This window comes from Colossoma macropomum, unplaced genomic scaffold (assembly GCF_904425465.1).
Source record: "Colossoma macropomum unplaced genomic scaffold, Colossoma_macropomum, whole genome shotgun sequence".
NCBI lineage: Eukaryota > Metazoa > Chordata > Actinopteri > Characiformes > Serrasalmidae > Colossoma > Colossoma macropomum.
Window position 1 is genome coordinate 1,126,085 of NW_023495530.1, and position 16,268 is coordinate 1,142,352.

Here is a 16,268-nt window from a genome sequence, read left to right on the forward strand (position 1 = left end):
CAAAAGAAGACTGAAAACATTTCAAAGAAAAAGCTGGAAAATATATTCAAGGTTAGTTGGTTTGTTTGTGTGTATTTTGTATGTGTGTGTGTGTGTTTCTGTGAATGTGTTGGTGAGATGGCCATTTGCTACTTATAAGGCTCTGTGATATTACTGTCTTTTGTATCTCTTTTAAATTTTGCCAATCATGTTCTATTCACATTCACTTATTACTGTACTAGTAAGTAATACTAGTAAGACTGATATATTGAAATGCAGTTCAGTAACATGATGGTAATGGCTTTTTATACATCACAATGCCAACAAGTTCCAACAATTCCTCCTACGTGTTATGTTTATGAAATATAATCGATCTCTCACTATATCGTTATTCTCTTAATGATTTTCTATTATTGTGTGCTCCTAATCAGGAAGTGGAGCAGAAAATAATTTATATAGTGAAGGATGAGCTGAAAAAATTTAAGAAACTACTTCATCCAGATTACTCAGCATGCTTTGAGAGAGAGGTGGAAGATGAAGAGGATCAGCGCAGTGGCAGAAGGGGGGCCTTAAAGCTCACTCTGTATGTCCTGAAGAACATGAACCTGGCGGATCTCGCTGACACATTAGAAACCAGTAAGAGCTCCAGGTCTCCGGCCTATTGTATCAGTTTATTATTAGAGAAGACACACATGGTTGTTGACCTTTGTATGGTCAAAGTGCTTAATGTGTTGCTATTGTCTTTCTTTTTTTATCAGAACTGACCCCTCCTTGTCAACAAAAGCTCAAATTAAAACTGAAGGATAAATGTCAGAATATTAATGAAGGGATTTCAACTGAAGGAAACTCAGCACTTCTGAATGAGATCTACACAGAGCTATACATTACAGAAGGCATGAGTGGTGATGTCAACCAGGAGCATGAGGTGAGACAGATTGAAACAGCATCCCGGAAAATGGCAACAGAGGAGACACCCATCAAATGCAGTGATATCTTTAAACCTTTATCAGAGCAGGAGAAGCCCATCAGAATAGTACTCACAAAAGGAGTTGCTGGAATTGGAAAAACTGTCTCTGTACATAAGTTTATTTTGGATTGGGCTGACGGAAAAGCAAATCAGGATGTCATCTTCATGTTTCCACTTCCTTTCAGAGAACTGAATATGCTGAAAAATAAAAAACTCAGTCTCATTAGTCTTCTTCATTGCTTTTTCCCAGAAACACACAAATTAAATCCAAAGCACTATAGACACTACAAAATCATGTTCATATTTGATGGTCTGGATGAGTGTCGGCTACCTCTAGATTTTCAGAACAATGAGAGCTTGGGGGATGTAGAAGAGCCATCCACAGTTGATGAGTTGCTGACAAATCTCATCAAAGGGAATCTATTCCCCTCTTCTCTCATCTGGATAACATCTCGACCAGCAGCAGCCAATCAGATCCCTCCTGAATATGCTGACAGGCTAACAGAAGTCCGAGGCTTTAGCGACCCACAGAAACAGGAGTACTTCAGGAAGAGAATTAATGATCAGAGCCTGGCTAGCAAAATTATCACACATGTCAGGTTATCAAGAAGCCTCTACATCATGTGCCACATACCTGTCTTCTGTTGGATTGCATCCACTGTTTTAGAGAGAATGTTGGGTCAAGCGGAGAGCGAGGAGATCCCCAAAACACTGACCCAAATGTTCTCACACTTCCTCATCTTTCAGATCAAACACAACACCCAGAAGTACAGTGGAAAAAGTGAGATTGATCCTCAGCAGACTAAAGAAACTGTTCTTGCGCTAGGAAAATTGGCTTTCCAACAGCTTGAAAAAGGGAACTTGATCTTCTATGAGGAAGACCTGCAAGAGTGTGGTATTAGTATCCGAGAAGCAACAGTGTACTCAGGGGTATGCACCCAAATCTTCAAAGAAGAATTTGGTGTGCACCTGGGAAAGGTGTTTAGCTTTGTACATCTAAGCATTCAGGAGTTCCTTGCTGCTTTGTATGCATTTCTGTGCTTCATCAGCAAAAACCATTTGACCACCGAACTCTCTAAGCAAAACACTGAACTTTCTGAGCTTTTCAGCCAGTCAACAATCACTGGCTTCCTCAACAGTGCAGTTAACAAGGCCTTAGGAAGTGAGAACGGGCACCTGGACCTTTTCCTCCGTTTTCTTCTGGGTCTGTCGCTGGAGTCCAATCAGACTCTCTTACGAGGCGTACTGGCAAACACAGGCAGCAGCAGTCACAGCAAAAAAGAAACAATCACATACATCAAGGACAAGATCAAGGAGACTGCATCTCCAGAGAAATCCATCAATTTGTTTCACTGTTTGAATGAACTAAATGATCAATCTCTAGTGCAGGATGTGCAAGAATACCTTCACAGAGATGGTAGCCATCGCCTCCATGATGTCAGGCTCTCTCCTGCTCAGTGGTCAGCTCTGGTGTTTGTGTTGCTGAACTCAGTGGAAGAGCTAGATGTGTTTGATCTGAGCAAATATGACCCATCAGAGGAATGTTTTTTGATGCTTCTGCCAGTAGTAAAAGCATCTAGAAAAGTTGTGTAAGTATTTTCATTTGTATATATTTTACAGCACAGTTTATTATTTAAATTATAGATGACATAGCACATGTTTAGGGTAATGATTTAGAATGGTTGTAAATTTGAATCAATTTTCTAAAAATCAGTGGTAGTTTAAGGGCATTTGTTTCACCTTCATAATACTCCTCGGTATATGTCTTTGTTAATGTATAATGAAGACAAGAATGCAGTTAATTATCTCTTAATTTCCCACTATCTGTTAATTTTCTCTCATCTTACCTGGAGGTTCCTTCTATTTTTAAAATGAAATGTATCCCATTTGAAGCACACTACACTTTCTTGTGACATTATCCCTTCCCTACTGTTTGGTGAAATTTGACATAATAGACCCTATAATTGTTTTAGGCAGATACAATACCTGCTTAACCTCTGAAACTGTTCCTGCATGTTTCAAACACACAGAGTTAGAAGATAACAGAATACAAGAAGGCTAAATAAATAAAATAAAATAATAGAACAAAAAAGGCTTTTGCCAGTTTACTCCTTCAGTTTCCTTTATGCTTCAGTTTACTCCTGAAGCATAAAAATCTACGTGAATATCCCCTTGTGGAGAGATTTAGGCATAGATGTTTTAGACAAATGTGATTTAAAATGCACCACTAAAATGTTTCATGATATTTTGAAATGGTTTATGGACGTAAACATAGCATACAGATAATTATATGTTGTCTGTTCTCATCTGAGTAAAACTATATTGATTAACTAGCCCTTTGTTGCACAATACCTAAATTATTGAAGAAGGTAACACAAGTATTATCTGTTGATGCAACTCAAAATATTTATTCTTATCAATTAATGTCATTAAATATTTAAAGTAATGACAATTCAAATTACATGCATGGCCATTTAAATCTTTTGTGGAAAAAGATATGTGTCATGAATGCACATGAATTGCTTACTCAAAACATCTACGTTGATGTTTGTGTTTTGTTATGAGTTGATGATAGCACTAACAGAACATTTATATCAAAGAGCAAAAAAGAACTGACTACTCCTTAAGTACCAGTCAGATTAGTTCAAAATGACCTGGATCACCCATTTCAAGGGATTTCATTGATTTTGCATCGTTGTGCCAGTTTAAATAGAATCTGTTTAGAGGCTGGTCACACATAATTGTTTACTATTATTGCAGTATTTCAGGCTAACTTGAAAAACTAAAACATAAAACAGTTTCATGTATGAAACAAAAATATGCTAATAGTATTCAAACTGTACCTTTAGCATAAAAATGATGTTTTATATTAATTTATTAATATATATATAAATAACAGTTAATTACCAGAGACCAACACATTCACTGCTTTGTATACTAAATTACATTGTAACTAAATCAAGAATTACCAGGTTCATGAACACAATGAGTAGGTTTATTTTAGCAAAATGTTGGATATATTTCAAGTTTTCTTTACTCAATTCAGTAATAAATTCTCTCCAAGGGGTTCTATCAATCAGATTTTATGTGCTTTATATTAGTAGTACTACACATCAGAGACGCTGTTTGTCCTTGTCCTTGTACAGGTAGGAATGGAGTGGTTTTATGGTAGCAAGAATGATAGAATTTCAAACATGCTGTGGAAATATATGTTTATACCTGTATTGTAGATAGTAACTCTGTTGTGGCCGAAGTGGCATGTTCTCACACAGAAATAATTAATTCAAAAGTTCATATTCAGACACACTGACATTTTTCTCATTAAACCATTCTGTAAGGTTCCATCACACACAAAAAATGTTGTCTGTGCTGTATTTACTTTTTCTTTGCAGACTAGCTGGCTGTAATCTCACCACAAACTCCTATGAAAAACTAGCATCAGTTCTGCAATCAACAAACACCCCAATGAAAGAACTGCACATAAGCAACAATAACCTGCATCATTCAGGGGTGGAACTTCTCTCTGCCGGACTGAGGAGTGCACATTGTAAACTGGAGACACTCAGGTGAGGTTTCAGGTGAATTTGATGTTTGAATTGTTTGAATTGTAAACCTCTGAGGCTTTTTATGTTGACAGACTGCTATTTAAAACACCTACTGAAACCATGGACCTTTGAATCTTTTATCAAAATGCATCTAGGAATATTGCAACTAAATATGCTAATATAGCTAATAATAAATGGAAGATGGTATATCAATTAAAATTATATCATTTCAGGGACAATAATTTTTCCCCCTAATTTAACTTTTAGTTCAATCACAACAGTTTAAGCACAATGCCACGCAACAGGCAATGAGGAAGATGTGAAAATTTGAGTTACAGAGGAGCAGATTTATGTTTTGCATCATCAGAAATTCATATGAAAAGCTTGTCTTATTTTTGCCATTAATATGGGTGCCATTGAGACAGAAAAATAAGAGAGTTAAAGCACATTTATTTATGTTTGACTTTGATAAAATTGTGAATGCCCTCCATGTGATATTATAATTAATGAAGAAAATAACAAACCTAAACTAAAATGTTTTAAAGAGTGTTTTAAAGGGTATTTCTTAATATTGTGGGTATATTTTACACTCATCAAAGTGTCTTAAGAGGAGATTCTGTCTAAAAAATGTTATTTGAAACAGAAAGTCAAAATAATCACTTATTGTCTGATTTTTTATGTCAAAATAATATCTTATTTTCTCTAAATAGTTATATAAGTAGATCCAACTGGTGCAAATAGGACACATTAGGTTTTTTTTAAAAATCTGCTACTCTCCATTATTATAAATTAAAAGAGAAAGAGGCAATCAAAACAGCAAAGGGCATTCCTCTCAACATGACAAGTTACACTCCATAAAAGGTACCACAGCGCTTCAGGAAGCAGCTGTAACATACTGAAGCTATCAGTGGTGTATATTCACATTGTATGGTAGCTGAATAGTATCAGAGGAGATGATTAGTTTGTTATCTGTCTGCTGACCTAAAAAGAGAATATTTTCATATATAGCATACGTGCTATGTGTAGTTCTGTACATTCTCATGTTATTTGCAGTATATGTAGTCTTGTATCTCCTGGTTGGGTCAAATTTTTGCTATCACAATTTACTTTTAACAACGGCAAGTGAGCAGTGGCTATGCTGATAAGCTTCATTTAGGGCCTTCCAACACTCACTGTAACAGGCTGGAATCAACAGCTCAAAAAAAAACCTAATTTCTTCTTCTCAATGCTGGTATTTGTAAAATTGTTAGTGACTGTACTTTGGCTGAGAGGCTCAAACTAAAAAATATGAATAGTTAATAATAATACTAATACTACTAATAATAATACTTTTATTTATAGAGCACTTTTCATATTGGTGGCAGCTTAAAGTGCATTACAGACAGGTGGTAAAGCTTAAGAGTAATAGAAAAAGAAATATATATAAAAAAAAGCCTGACTGCATGTCTTTGGACTGTGGGAGGAAACCGGGGTACCTGGAGGAAACCCACACAGACACGGGGAGAACATGCAAACTCCACACAGAAATGACCCCGATCGCACAGCCGGGAATTGAACCCAGGCCATTCTCGCTGTGAGGCAACAGCGCTACCCACTGCGCCCAGCAGTGACATAGATCAAATTAAAAAGATAAATACCAAAAGAGAGTTAGAATTTTAATTAAATGCTAAATTAAAGAGAAGTGTTTTTAAACTTTTTTTTAAAAAGCTTGACTGTCTAATAAAAGGTGGAACTGAGTTCCACAGTTTAGAAGCATAATAAAAGAAAGAAGCCTCCCCTTATTTTCTGTATTTTACAAAAGTTATTTGCAGATGGCCAGTATCTGCAGATCTACGATCATATATTGGAATACAAACAGATATATTCTGTGAGGTAAGGTGCAAGATTATTTAGAACCTTAAAAATAGTAATAGAACTTTAAAATCTGTCCTGAATCAAACAAATTTGGACTGATTGGTATCAGTGTCATCAAAACATTTCTGCAAGGTTTCACACTTATTGATTAAACTGTATTAAATTTTGTATTCTCCTTTTCAGACTAACTGGGTGTAGTCTTACTACAAACTCCTGTGAAGAACTAAAGTCAGCTCTACAAACAGCAGGCTCCCCACTGCTAGAACTGGACCTCAGTAACAACAGCCTGCAGGATTCTGGAGTGGAGTTACTCTCTGCTGGACTGAAGTGTTCACACAGTAAACTAGAGATACTCAGGTGAGAGTTCTAGTGATAAACACAAGGAACTGTGTATATCATAGATGTGAGTTCAATATCTGAATCATCAAACCAGTAATTGTTCTTCAGTCTTTTTGAACATGACATTATGACCATAAATACATAACAAGATAGGTATCAGTTTTAATTGGAATAAAGTTAAGTACATACATTTTACAGATAATAACAAAACTGCTGATGCTCATTCAGACATAGAAGTAATTTTATCTTTCAGAACAATATAAATTTCTTCTTCTTATTGTTTAATACCTACTCTACTAAGAGAACATATGAATTACATAAATATTTATTTGAATAGTTTATTAGACTCGCTCAATAAGTCTCAACAAATTATTGTGAGACTTGATTCCAAAACACAATGTTTAAATTCTGTACTATTATTTTTCCTTTGCAGACTAGCTGGCTGTGATCTTACTGCAACCTCCTGTGAAAAACTCAGCTCAGCTTTAAAATTAGCTGATTCCTCACTGAAAGTACTGGACCTAAGTTACAATGAAGTGCAGGATACTGGTGTGAAGATACTATCTGCTGAACTGAAGAGTTCACCCTGTAAACTGGAGGTACTCAGGTGAGATTACAGAAGAATTTAAATATTGAGTGTTATGTGGAAAGCCTTGAAATAATAATGTAAACATAAAACAAAATTCTTTCATATATGGGTATTAGGGCTACATAATTGCATTATTATTGTGATCTCATTTTGTTTTAATTAAGGACAGCATCAACAGCACTGATGCTCCGCTATTTGAATATATTTAAACATTTCATACATTTTTACCACCACTATGATAATGTTAATTTCCAGTAGCTATGGAATTTGCAATGGTATGTTAGCACCAAGCTAATGGTGATCTGAATTCATTTTCCCATTATTTGCTTAATGGCATTTATAGCAGGTGAATTAGTGCATAAAATTGCAGTTACTGACAAATCCTTTGCAAAGAAAAACCCTGTGAAGTCTGAGATAAGGCATAATTCGCACATTTCAAAGACAGAGTATATTATAATGCATACAATGGATACCTTTTGTTTGCTGCTGGGGACTTGGGTAATACTTAATTTTGAGAGTGCACGTGTTTAGTAGATGCTCAGCCTGTCTTTAATGAGCATTCAGATAACATTTATTCAGTTTACTAATCTGTTAAATGCAATTGGACTTTTCACTGTGTGTAGTAGACTGTATTCAACCCTAAATATAATCCTAAACATAATCCTAAACCTATAATAATCAACTGAGTGTCACCACATAGTTTAATAAGAAATAAAGCATCTGTAAATTATCTGTAGGGCACCATCAAAATAAAGTGTGACTGAAAAAAATAAGTTTGCCTTTGTTGTGTTAATCTTATTAACACAATGAAACAGCACTTACCAATCGTAATTGCACTCTGAATGAGCTTGCATATAAAAATCATTTAAAAAACACATTTTTGTGTGCAAGGGATCTTTAACATAAACTGTTAGCAGAATTGTTTTCTGACTGTATTGAACTGTTGTTCTGTATTTTATTTATTTCTTCTTTGTAGGCTAGCTGGCTGTAATCTCACATCCCACTCTTGTGAAAAACTAACATCAATTCTACAATCTGCAAACTCCCTCCTAAAGGAGCTAGACCTCTGTAACAATGATCTGCAAGATTCAGGAGTAAAACTGCTTTCTTTAAAACTGAAGAATTCATCTTGTAAACTGGAGGTATTGAGGTGAGGTTTCACTCTTGAAGGCACATGTAGCTTCAGTGCTCTGCATATTGGGATAACAAAGGTGTTAAAACATGGTAACTTAAATAAATTAGAATATATTAGCATAACTTAGTATTTATTCTTGCATCCTCCAAAAACTGTATTAAGCCTGCATACAAGTCTGGTCAGATAAACCTGTGCATTGATCCACCTATGGTCGTCGATCTGAGTTAAAAAAAATTGGGCTATCAACTCCAATTTGACTTTGCAAAACTTGTACTACTGTATAATGCTGTAGGAATAAATAACTATTTTTAATTGAGTGATTTGCTTGAACAATAAAATGACTACTGCTCTGCCAGAAACTGCTTAGTAATACAGATATCATTAAAAGCTGACATATCCTTGATTGTTTTCAAAAGAACACCTCAAGTGAACTCTTATTTTTTGATGGTATATGATCCTGCCTCTGCTTTGGTTCAGAGCACACATTCTCCACAGAAATGTTTATCTGAATAATGATGATGAACTGTGTACTATACTATAGTTGCTCCTTATTTGCAGACTAGCTGGCTGTAATCTCACAATGAACTCGTGCGAAAAATTAATATCAGCTCTACATTCAGCAAACTCTTCCATTAAAGAATTGGACCTCAGTTACAATGACCTGCAGGATTCAGGAGTGAGGCTGCTCTCTACCAGACAGAAGAGTTTAAACTGTAAACTGGACATACTCAGGTGAGGTACTTGATTGGAAAATGCCATGCAAATGTAACAGACAGCAGGTTAATTTTTTTGCTATATGTTATATATTGCTTGCCAAAGCATTGAACACCTTTGAAAGTTATAAAAATGTTATAGACTACAAATATTTTCCCTCATATATCCTATATTCATACACACATTCACTAAATCTTTAAAGCAAAAATAACTTGTCTCTACATATTTTAAACAAAAATGAATAATGAATTATAGAATAATAAATAATTTCTATCAGTTATCAATCACTTTCTACAAGCCTCACTACCCCAATGGTACTGTATTTTGTAGTGTATGTATTCTTATTTGCAGATTAACATGCTGTAATCTTACTGCCAACTCCTGCGAAAAACTAGCATCTGCTCTACAATCTGCAAACCTACCCCTGAAAGAACTTGACCTCAGTAACAACAATGTTCAGGATTCAGGAGTGGAGCTGCTCTGTACTGCATTGAAAAGTCCAAATTGTAAACTAGAGATACTGAGGTGAGAACACTGAGCCCTGTTCACTACAAAGGTCACTATTTATGGTTTTACTATTTCATTTTAAAATTATTTTTATCTTTCATGTGTACTTTCACAACCCCGACAATTTACAGATGAGTAAAATAACTGTGATTGTGTTGTTTAAGAACATGATGAACACATTTAACAAAATCCTTCTTCAACCATTTTGTAAGATCTTTGCCACCAAATTTCCCTTTGCAGACTAAGTCTGTGTAACCTAAGGGACAAGTCTTGTGAAAATTTGGGGTTAGTTTTACAAATGGAAACCTCCCCCTTGAAAGAGCTGGATCTCAGTAACAATGATCTGCAGGATTCAGGAGTGGAGCTGCTTTCCATTGGACTAAAGAATTCACACTGTAAACTGAAGATACTCAGGTGAGCTTCTTGTAAATAAGTTGATGAACAGTAAATATTAAGCAGTAAATTTTATCTTTTTCTAATCAAAAATGAACTAAACTGAATTTATTTGTGAATCATAAATTGGCCACATATTTATGAAAGTGTTCAAAGTCTTAAAAACAGGTGGTAAATTTACAATGTTTTAGATAACTTTCTTCATGAAGGTAGTACAGTTGTTTGAAAGGCAAGGACAACTACCTTTACTAACTTAACTATCTCTGCATTATATCACTTTTGGAATTCATATAACCTTAGTAACATACAGAGCAAACTTTTTTGCAATTTGTATAATGTTCTTTACTCTTACACACTCAAATGCAACATACACTTCATCCATATACTCACACAATGATTAAACAGTCAAAGTCAATTCTATTAATAAATTGTTTCATTTATTTGCACCAGGCTGCCTGCCTACTTTTCATTCAAATACTGATTGCTGCCAATATTTTGAAAAAGATGTCACATACTACAAAACAGTATGTTCAAGTCTTTATTTTTACCTGTGTGTCTCAAAGCCTTTTTTCTCCACCCTTCTAGTTTTTATTGGTTGCTGCTTCAATCACATGTTGAGTTACATCACTAACCATCTCACACTACAGAACTCATGAACATTTTGAGTCATGAAAGTCAAATGTTTGAAAATATGGGAAGGCCACTGATCACTCCAGAGATTGGACAGAAAGCTAAGGAGTGACTCATTTCCAGTTTCACACTACCAGATTACTACTGTCCAATCGAGCTCCTGACCCAGAAAATCATTTCAGATTCAAATTTTTCCAAAGGGGTTAATTGGGGTTATAAACAGGCTAAAAATCATGTAGTGCAGCCCCAGCCATACAAAACCTTAGAAAGACATGTATAGCATGTTATAATAAGTTAGTGCTTGTTGTTTTTGAACATCACTGCACTTTCTTGCATCCTTCGCACTTTGACTAGCTCCTTCTTATTTTTTTCTCTCTGCAGATTGTCTGGTTGTTTGGTTACCAAGGAAGGTTTTATCACTCTGGCTTCAGCTTTAAGTGTAAACCCCTCATACCTAAAAGAACTGGTTCTATCCTACAATCATCCAGGAGATGCAGGAGTAAAGCTACTCTCTGTTAAACTGGAGGATTCACAGTACAAACTGGAAACACTTAGGTATGTATAGAATTTCATATATATGCAGTTCTAAACATTGCATTGGGATGCCACATAGATTTCCAATAGTGCACGATGCAAGAACATCTGTATACTTCATTCAACCATGTACATTTCCTGTTCAAATTCTTTTTTAGTATTTTTTTTATTTGATTTAAAATTCCTCACAAAATTTTAAATCACATTTTAAAGACTGAGCTAAACTACTTACAGAATGACTAACCTGAGCTACATATTAATTAGATACAAGACTAAGAATTATATATTTTTAAATCAACTCACTTTATTTTAAAATATGGCCTTGTTTTTTACTTTTTATATCAGAACATAAAATCATTTTTTTCAAGAAGTATTGTTAACATTCTTTTTAGATTATTTCTAACCAACTTTACAACAAGCTAAATTAAAACAAGTTGACAGATCAAACTACATACTGTCAAAAACAAAATCTTCAAGTCAAAACCCTTTTTTTAATTTCTATCCAATTTTTGTTTTGAATATTACAATAAAGAGTTGTCAATCTAAACACATCAACCTTGTTACTGTGATTTAGAATAGACCCTTTGACAGTCATTTGTATCAATTTGTCAATTACTGTCAGTTAACAATACTGGCAAACCAGTATTGGAGACAATATTTTAGCCAGCAAATCAATGTGTACTGCAGGAAATACTTGTTTTTTTCTTATGAAGTCAATATGCATAATAGCCGACCAACCAATGATGGGGTAGACACCACAACACATAAAAATGCAAGTAATGTATTAATTAAGTAACACATCCTATTAGGTGAACAGCACGTTTCTCAAACACTTTAGAATATTAATGTCTAACCAATTTAGTTCAAAATCACTGTACATGCTATTAAACTAGTTAAGTTCTCTATAAATTCAAATGTGGTCACAAGTTACTTATTTGGGGATGTTCCATGTTCTTTTGTCGTTTTAGGGTGGAGCATGCAGGACAGAGCAGGATCAAACCAGCACTAAGAAAATGTAAGTTCACTGTGTACAGTGTAATGTTCACTCACTCACTCATATGCAGTTTATATTGCTATCCTCTCTTCCAAACTTCTTGTGTGTTAATGTCCTTTGTCCTTGTCCTTTAATCTCTTGTCTTGTGTGCAGATGCCTGTAAGCTCACACTGGACCCAAATACAGCACATAGACGTCTTTCTCTGTCTCAGGAGAACAGGAAGGTGACATGTGTAAGACATCGGGAGCCATACCCTGATCACCCAGAGAGATTTGATGAATATGAACAGGTGCTATGTAGACAGAGTCTAAGTGGATGCTGTTACTGGGAGGCTAAGTGGAGTGTGAGTGCTGTAATAGCTGTGACATATAAAGGAATCAGCAGGAAAGGCGGCAGTAATGACCGGGTGTTTGGAAACAATAAAACGTCTTGGAGTCTGGACTGCTCTAATGTCAGTTACTCTGCCAGGCACAATATGAAGGGAACTGTCATACCTGCCCCTTCCTCCAGCTCTAACAGAGTAGGAGTGTATCTGGACTGGATGGCCGGCACTCTGTCCTTCTACAGCGTCTCCACTGACACACACACTTTGACTCACTTACACACATTCCACTCTACATTCACTGAACCCCTCTATGCAGGGTTTAGAGTGTGGGATTCTGACTCATCTATATGTATTTGTGAAATATAAGAGCATTCTATGTGTTCGTGGAGGCGTTTCAGTTAAAATATACTTCTACACATTGAATTATATGATTTTACTATATCGATCCATTTTGCATTATTCATGAAGTGACCTATGCAATAAGATTTGTTGGAGTTTTAAAATTTGCATTATAGCTACACATTGCTGACGTATTCCTATCCCTATTTACTGTAGTGAATGGAAAAACTGCAGCTAAAAGTAATATCCACACCAATTTAACTTGGAACACAAGCCAATTTAACAGTAAAACATCTTTATGACAATTGTGCAATTGTGTTATGTCAAGTTCCCAATATTTTATGGAAGATATTTTGAGACATTTGAAATCATGTGGCTTATTCAGTGATTGAGAGCTTTGAACACAGATCACAGCAAAGGTCAATTTGTCCATGAACAGTGTCCATGAACATGCAGAGCATGGAAAGGGGGAGTGTCCAGAGTATGAGTGGACACACTGCCCCACCTCCGATCTCTACCATGTAAAATCTTCCTTCAATGTTCATTCTGCACACCTTAGGCAAAATGGCAAAGTAGGAGTCAGTGGTGTCATTGTATCCACTCATGCAGCATGACATTATGTCAGTTGGGATGAATTTTTATTGATGCATCTGCATATTTCACACTCTAGACACAATCTATAATTCCTACTTTCAAATACTTTCTTTGCATGGACATGGCATCTTACTAGTTTTGAAGACTTGGTGACCTCAATATGCTATTATCTTCTGAAAATATCCAACTGTGAAACTATTATTTTGGGCTTTAGAGGATTTAAGGTTTCACAATGGAGCATATGATGACTAATTTATCAATTATACAGGTAAAATTCCCAGTTAGGAAATCAGGGCCAGAACTGATTAAACATTAAAACTATGTTAAAATAAACTATAGTGAGCCTTAATTAAGAGTATGATTATTCATTATAGTGTAATACAATGCCTTAGGACTGTGTTGTAATTAAAATATCATCCTTCTGAATCTTGTTCATGAAAAAATGTGATACTTTTATAGACAGTGTTATATGTTTTTATGTTTGTTAGTTCAATAGCAAGAAAAATACATTTGGCCTACCCAATCACACTTAAGTTAGTATATTCAAAAGTAGCATATTCAAAGGTAGCATATACAAATGTCCATTTCTTGTACCATCTCTGTGAAATTTTTTTTTTTCTTAAAATATATCATTTTTTCTTTATAATGTTGGTTTTCGTTGGTTAAAGCCCTTCACATTAAGTGTAATCATCTTTATGTCATAATTTGTTACAAGTATATTGTGCAAGCAGAATTTTAATTATGATATGCAGAACAAATATACTGTGCAGGGGCATCAATTCTAGAAAACATACAAGAAAAATCAAGAAAAAGAACATCCATTTCTACTTTCCTCCCGCCTTGTTTGCAACTGATAGGACATTCGAATCAAATGGAACTGATCACCCAAACAATATAAGACATTTCAGAAAAAAATACACAAACAGTATGTGTGAACTACCAAAGAAAATACACCTCTGGTAGCCAGTCCACATTTGTGATTCAAGGAGCATGGACAAATGGCATGGATCCCTCAACATTCTTAGACTGACTGTTTTTAAGTTTTTGCATTTTTGCAAGAGAGCATTGTAGCCTACTTATCGTTTGTGTTCTCATCTGATGAATTCTATGTGAAAAAACACCTTGTTTATGACAGAGGTCAGTGTCAAATAACCAAACATGTTAACAGGAAGGCTACAGAAATCTGAATAACCGCTCTTTAGAACTGTCGAGATTAGTGCACACCAAACCCTGAGGTGAATAAGTTACAACAGCAGAAGCTCACATCAGGTTCCACTCCTGTCAGCTGAGAACAGGAATCTAAGGCTACAGTAAGCACATGCTGACCAAGACTGAAAAGTTTAATATTGTTAAAATGTTGGTGGTGGTTAAATGGTGTAAGGAATGTTTTTATCATACTCGTTTATTTGTCATAATATTTTCTTTGCATATATTGAACCCCTTGTATCACTTGTCTTGGATTCAATGTCATCTGGACTTATTTTGGTCTTTGTCTCTGCTATAGGTCTTGTCAAATTTAGTCTCTGATGTGGACCAAGACCAAATGCCGCTTTAATACATATATTTTATGCACTTTCTTTCTTTTAACTATCACAAATGCACACTGTCTTGCACTCAAGAACCTTACAACCAGATCAATGAGTCTGTTTTTGTTTATCTACCTGACTTTGGTTGGATGCATTCAGAGCAGGCATTAATCAACAAGAATCTCAGGGCATGGATGCATGAATGTCTCCTCAAAAGCTCAGAAAACTTCCACACTAAATTTAGATATGGACTTTTAGAGCCATGTTCTAATTTTTTTATTACATTTCTGTTTTCATATTGAAGCATTCATGTTTATACCAGTTTATATTTCTTGTTGGCTTCAACAGTTTTGACTGGTTCATTTTGGTCCATTTCTCTAGATACTTTCACTGGATGTCACTGTCTTTGAATCCAATACTCACTGACAGTCATGCTTAAAATTACTTCAGGTAATAGTAGACAAACTGTGATGAAAAAGTCTTGTGCTGATTGAGTTAATATCAACTAAGATATTTGCTATTAGCATAATGTGCTAGTGTAGTATACCAGCACAACACATTAACTGACCTTTGGTATTGTTTGCTAACGTCCTGTCTATGAATCTAGCTCTATGAACAGCTGTGTTCATTTCAATATCTATAAAGATCTGTCTCTCTTTGTGAAATATATGGTTGTGTGCAAATGTTTGAGCACTTAGTCAAATTACATATTTTGTTGATTTTTAAACTCAAGAGAAGTTGTCAGTCTCTGCAGTAAACTACTTTAATCATACTAAATTGTAATTGTGCCATGTGCAAAAGTCTAGACCACTACAATTGTAACGTCTTATAATTTAATTAAATTCTTTTGCCTTAACTGACACATTAGGACTGGTTAGGCAGGTCAAGAATTGCCATTAATAAGTTCCCTGACTCTTCAAACCTTGTGGTAATATTCAATAACATCTAAGCAGCTGGTTTAGAATCTGATTAATCAGAATCTAATTAAACTAATTAATGCCTACAGAGGAAAGCTATAAAAAATATCAAAGTACTGTTCATATCCTGGATGTTTTAATGCTGGTAAATTGACTGTATATATTCATAAAGGATACAAAGTGAGAAAAAAAACATGAGATAGTGTTTCTGTACATAAAGTTTAATTTGTAGATCAGCAAATATTACATATATGCAAAAATTAAGTGCAGCTCAACAGTAGAAACAGCCAACTGATAACCTTTAAAAGTAGGCATGTTGGATAGCAATGAGTAAAGTTTTTTTAAAGGCCCAATACCATAATTTTTTCTTTTATTTTATTGTTTTC

At 35.0% G+C, this 16,268-nt stretch overlaps 1 protein-coding gene across 1 annotated transcript; it reads left to right on the top strand.

Moving 5' to 3' along the window:
* The first annotated feature begins 526 nt into the window (after positions 1-526).
* LOC118802328 (NACHT, LRR and PYD domains-containing protein 12-like) lies at positions 527-12,872 on the top strand. The gene is made up of 9 exons (XM_036562841.1): positions 527-615; positions 738-2,535; positions 4,339-4,512; positions 6,529-6,702; positions 9,474-9,647; positions 9,870-10,043; positions 11,034-11,207; positions 12,155-12,201; positions 12,334-12,872. The coding sequence occupies exons 1-9, from the start codon at positions 579-581 to the stop codon at positions 12,870-12,872; spliced, it is 3,291 nt and encodes a 1,096-aa protein (XP_036418734.1). The 5' UTR covers positions 527-578.
* Positions 12,873-16,268: the final 3,396 nt, after the last annotated feature.

Bases quoted from the DNA above. Each gene is read 5' to 3' on its own strand.
- LOC118802328 (XM_036562841.1), top strand. From the start codon at position 579: ATGAACCTGGCGGATCTCGCTGACACATTAGAAACCA. The intron at 616-737 runs GTAAGAGCTCCA...TTTTTTTATCAG, and splicing joins CGCTGACACATTAGAAACCA to AACTGACCCCTCCTTGTCAA. The intron at 9,648-9,869 runs GTGAGAACACTG...TTCCCTTTGCAG, and splicing joins TGTAAACTAGAGATACTGAG to ACTAAGTCTGTGTAACCTAA.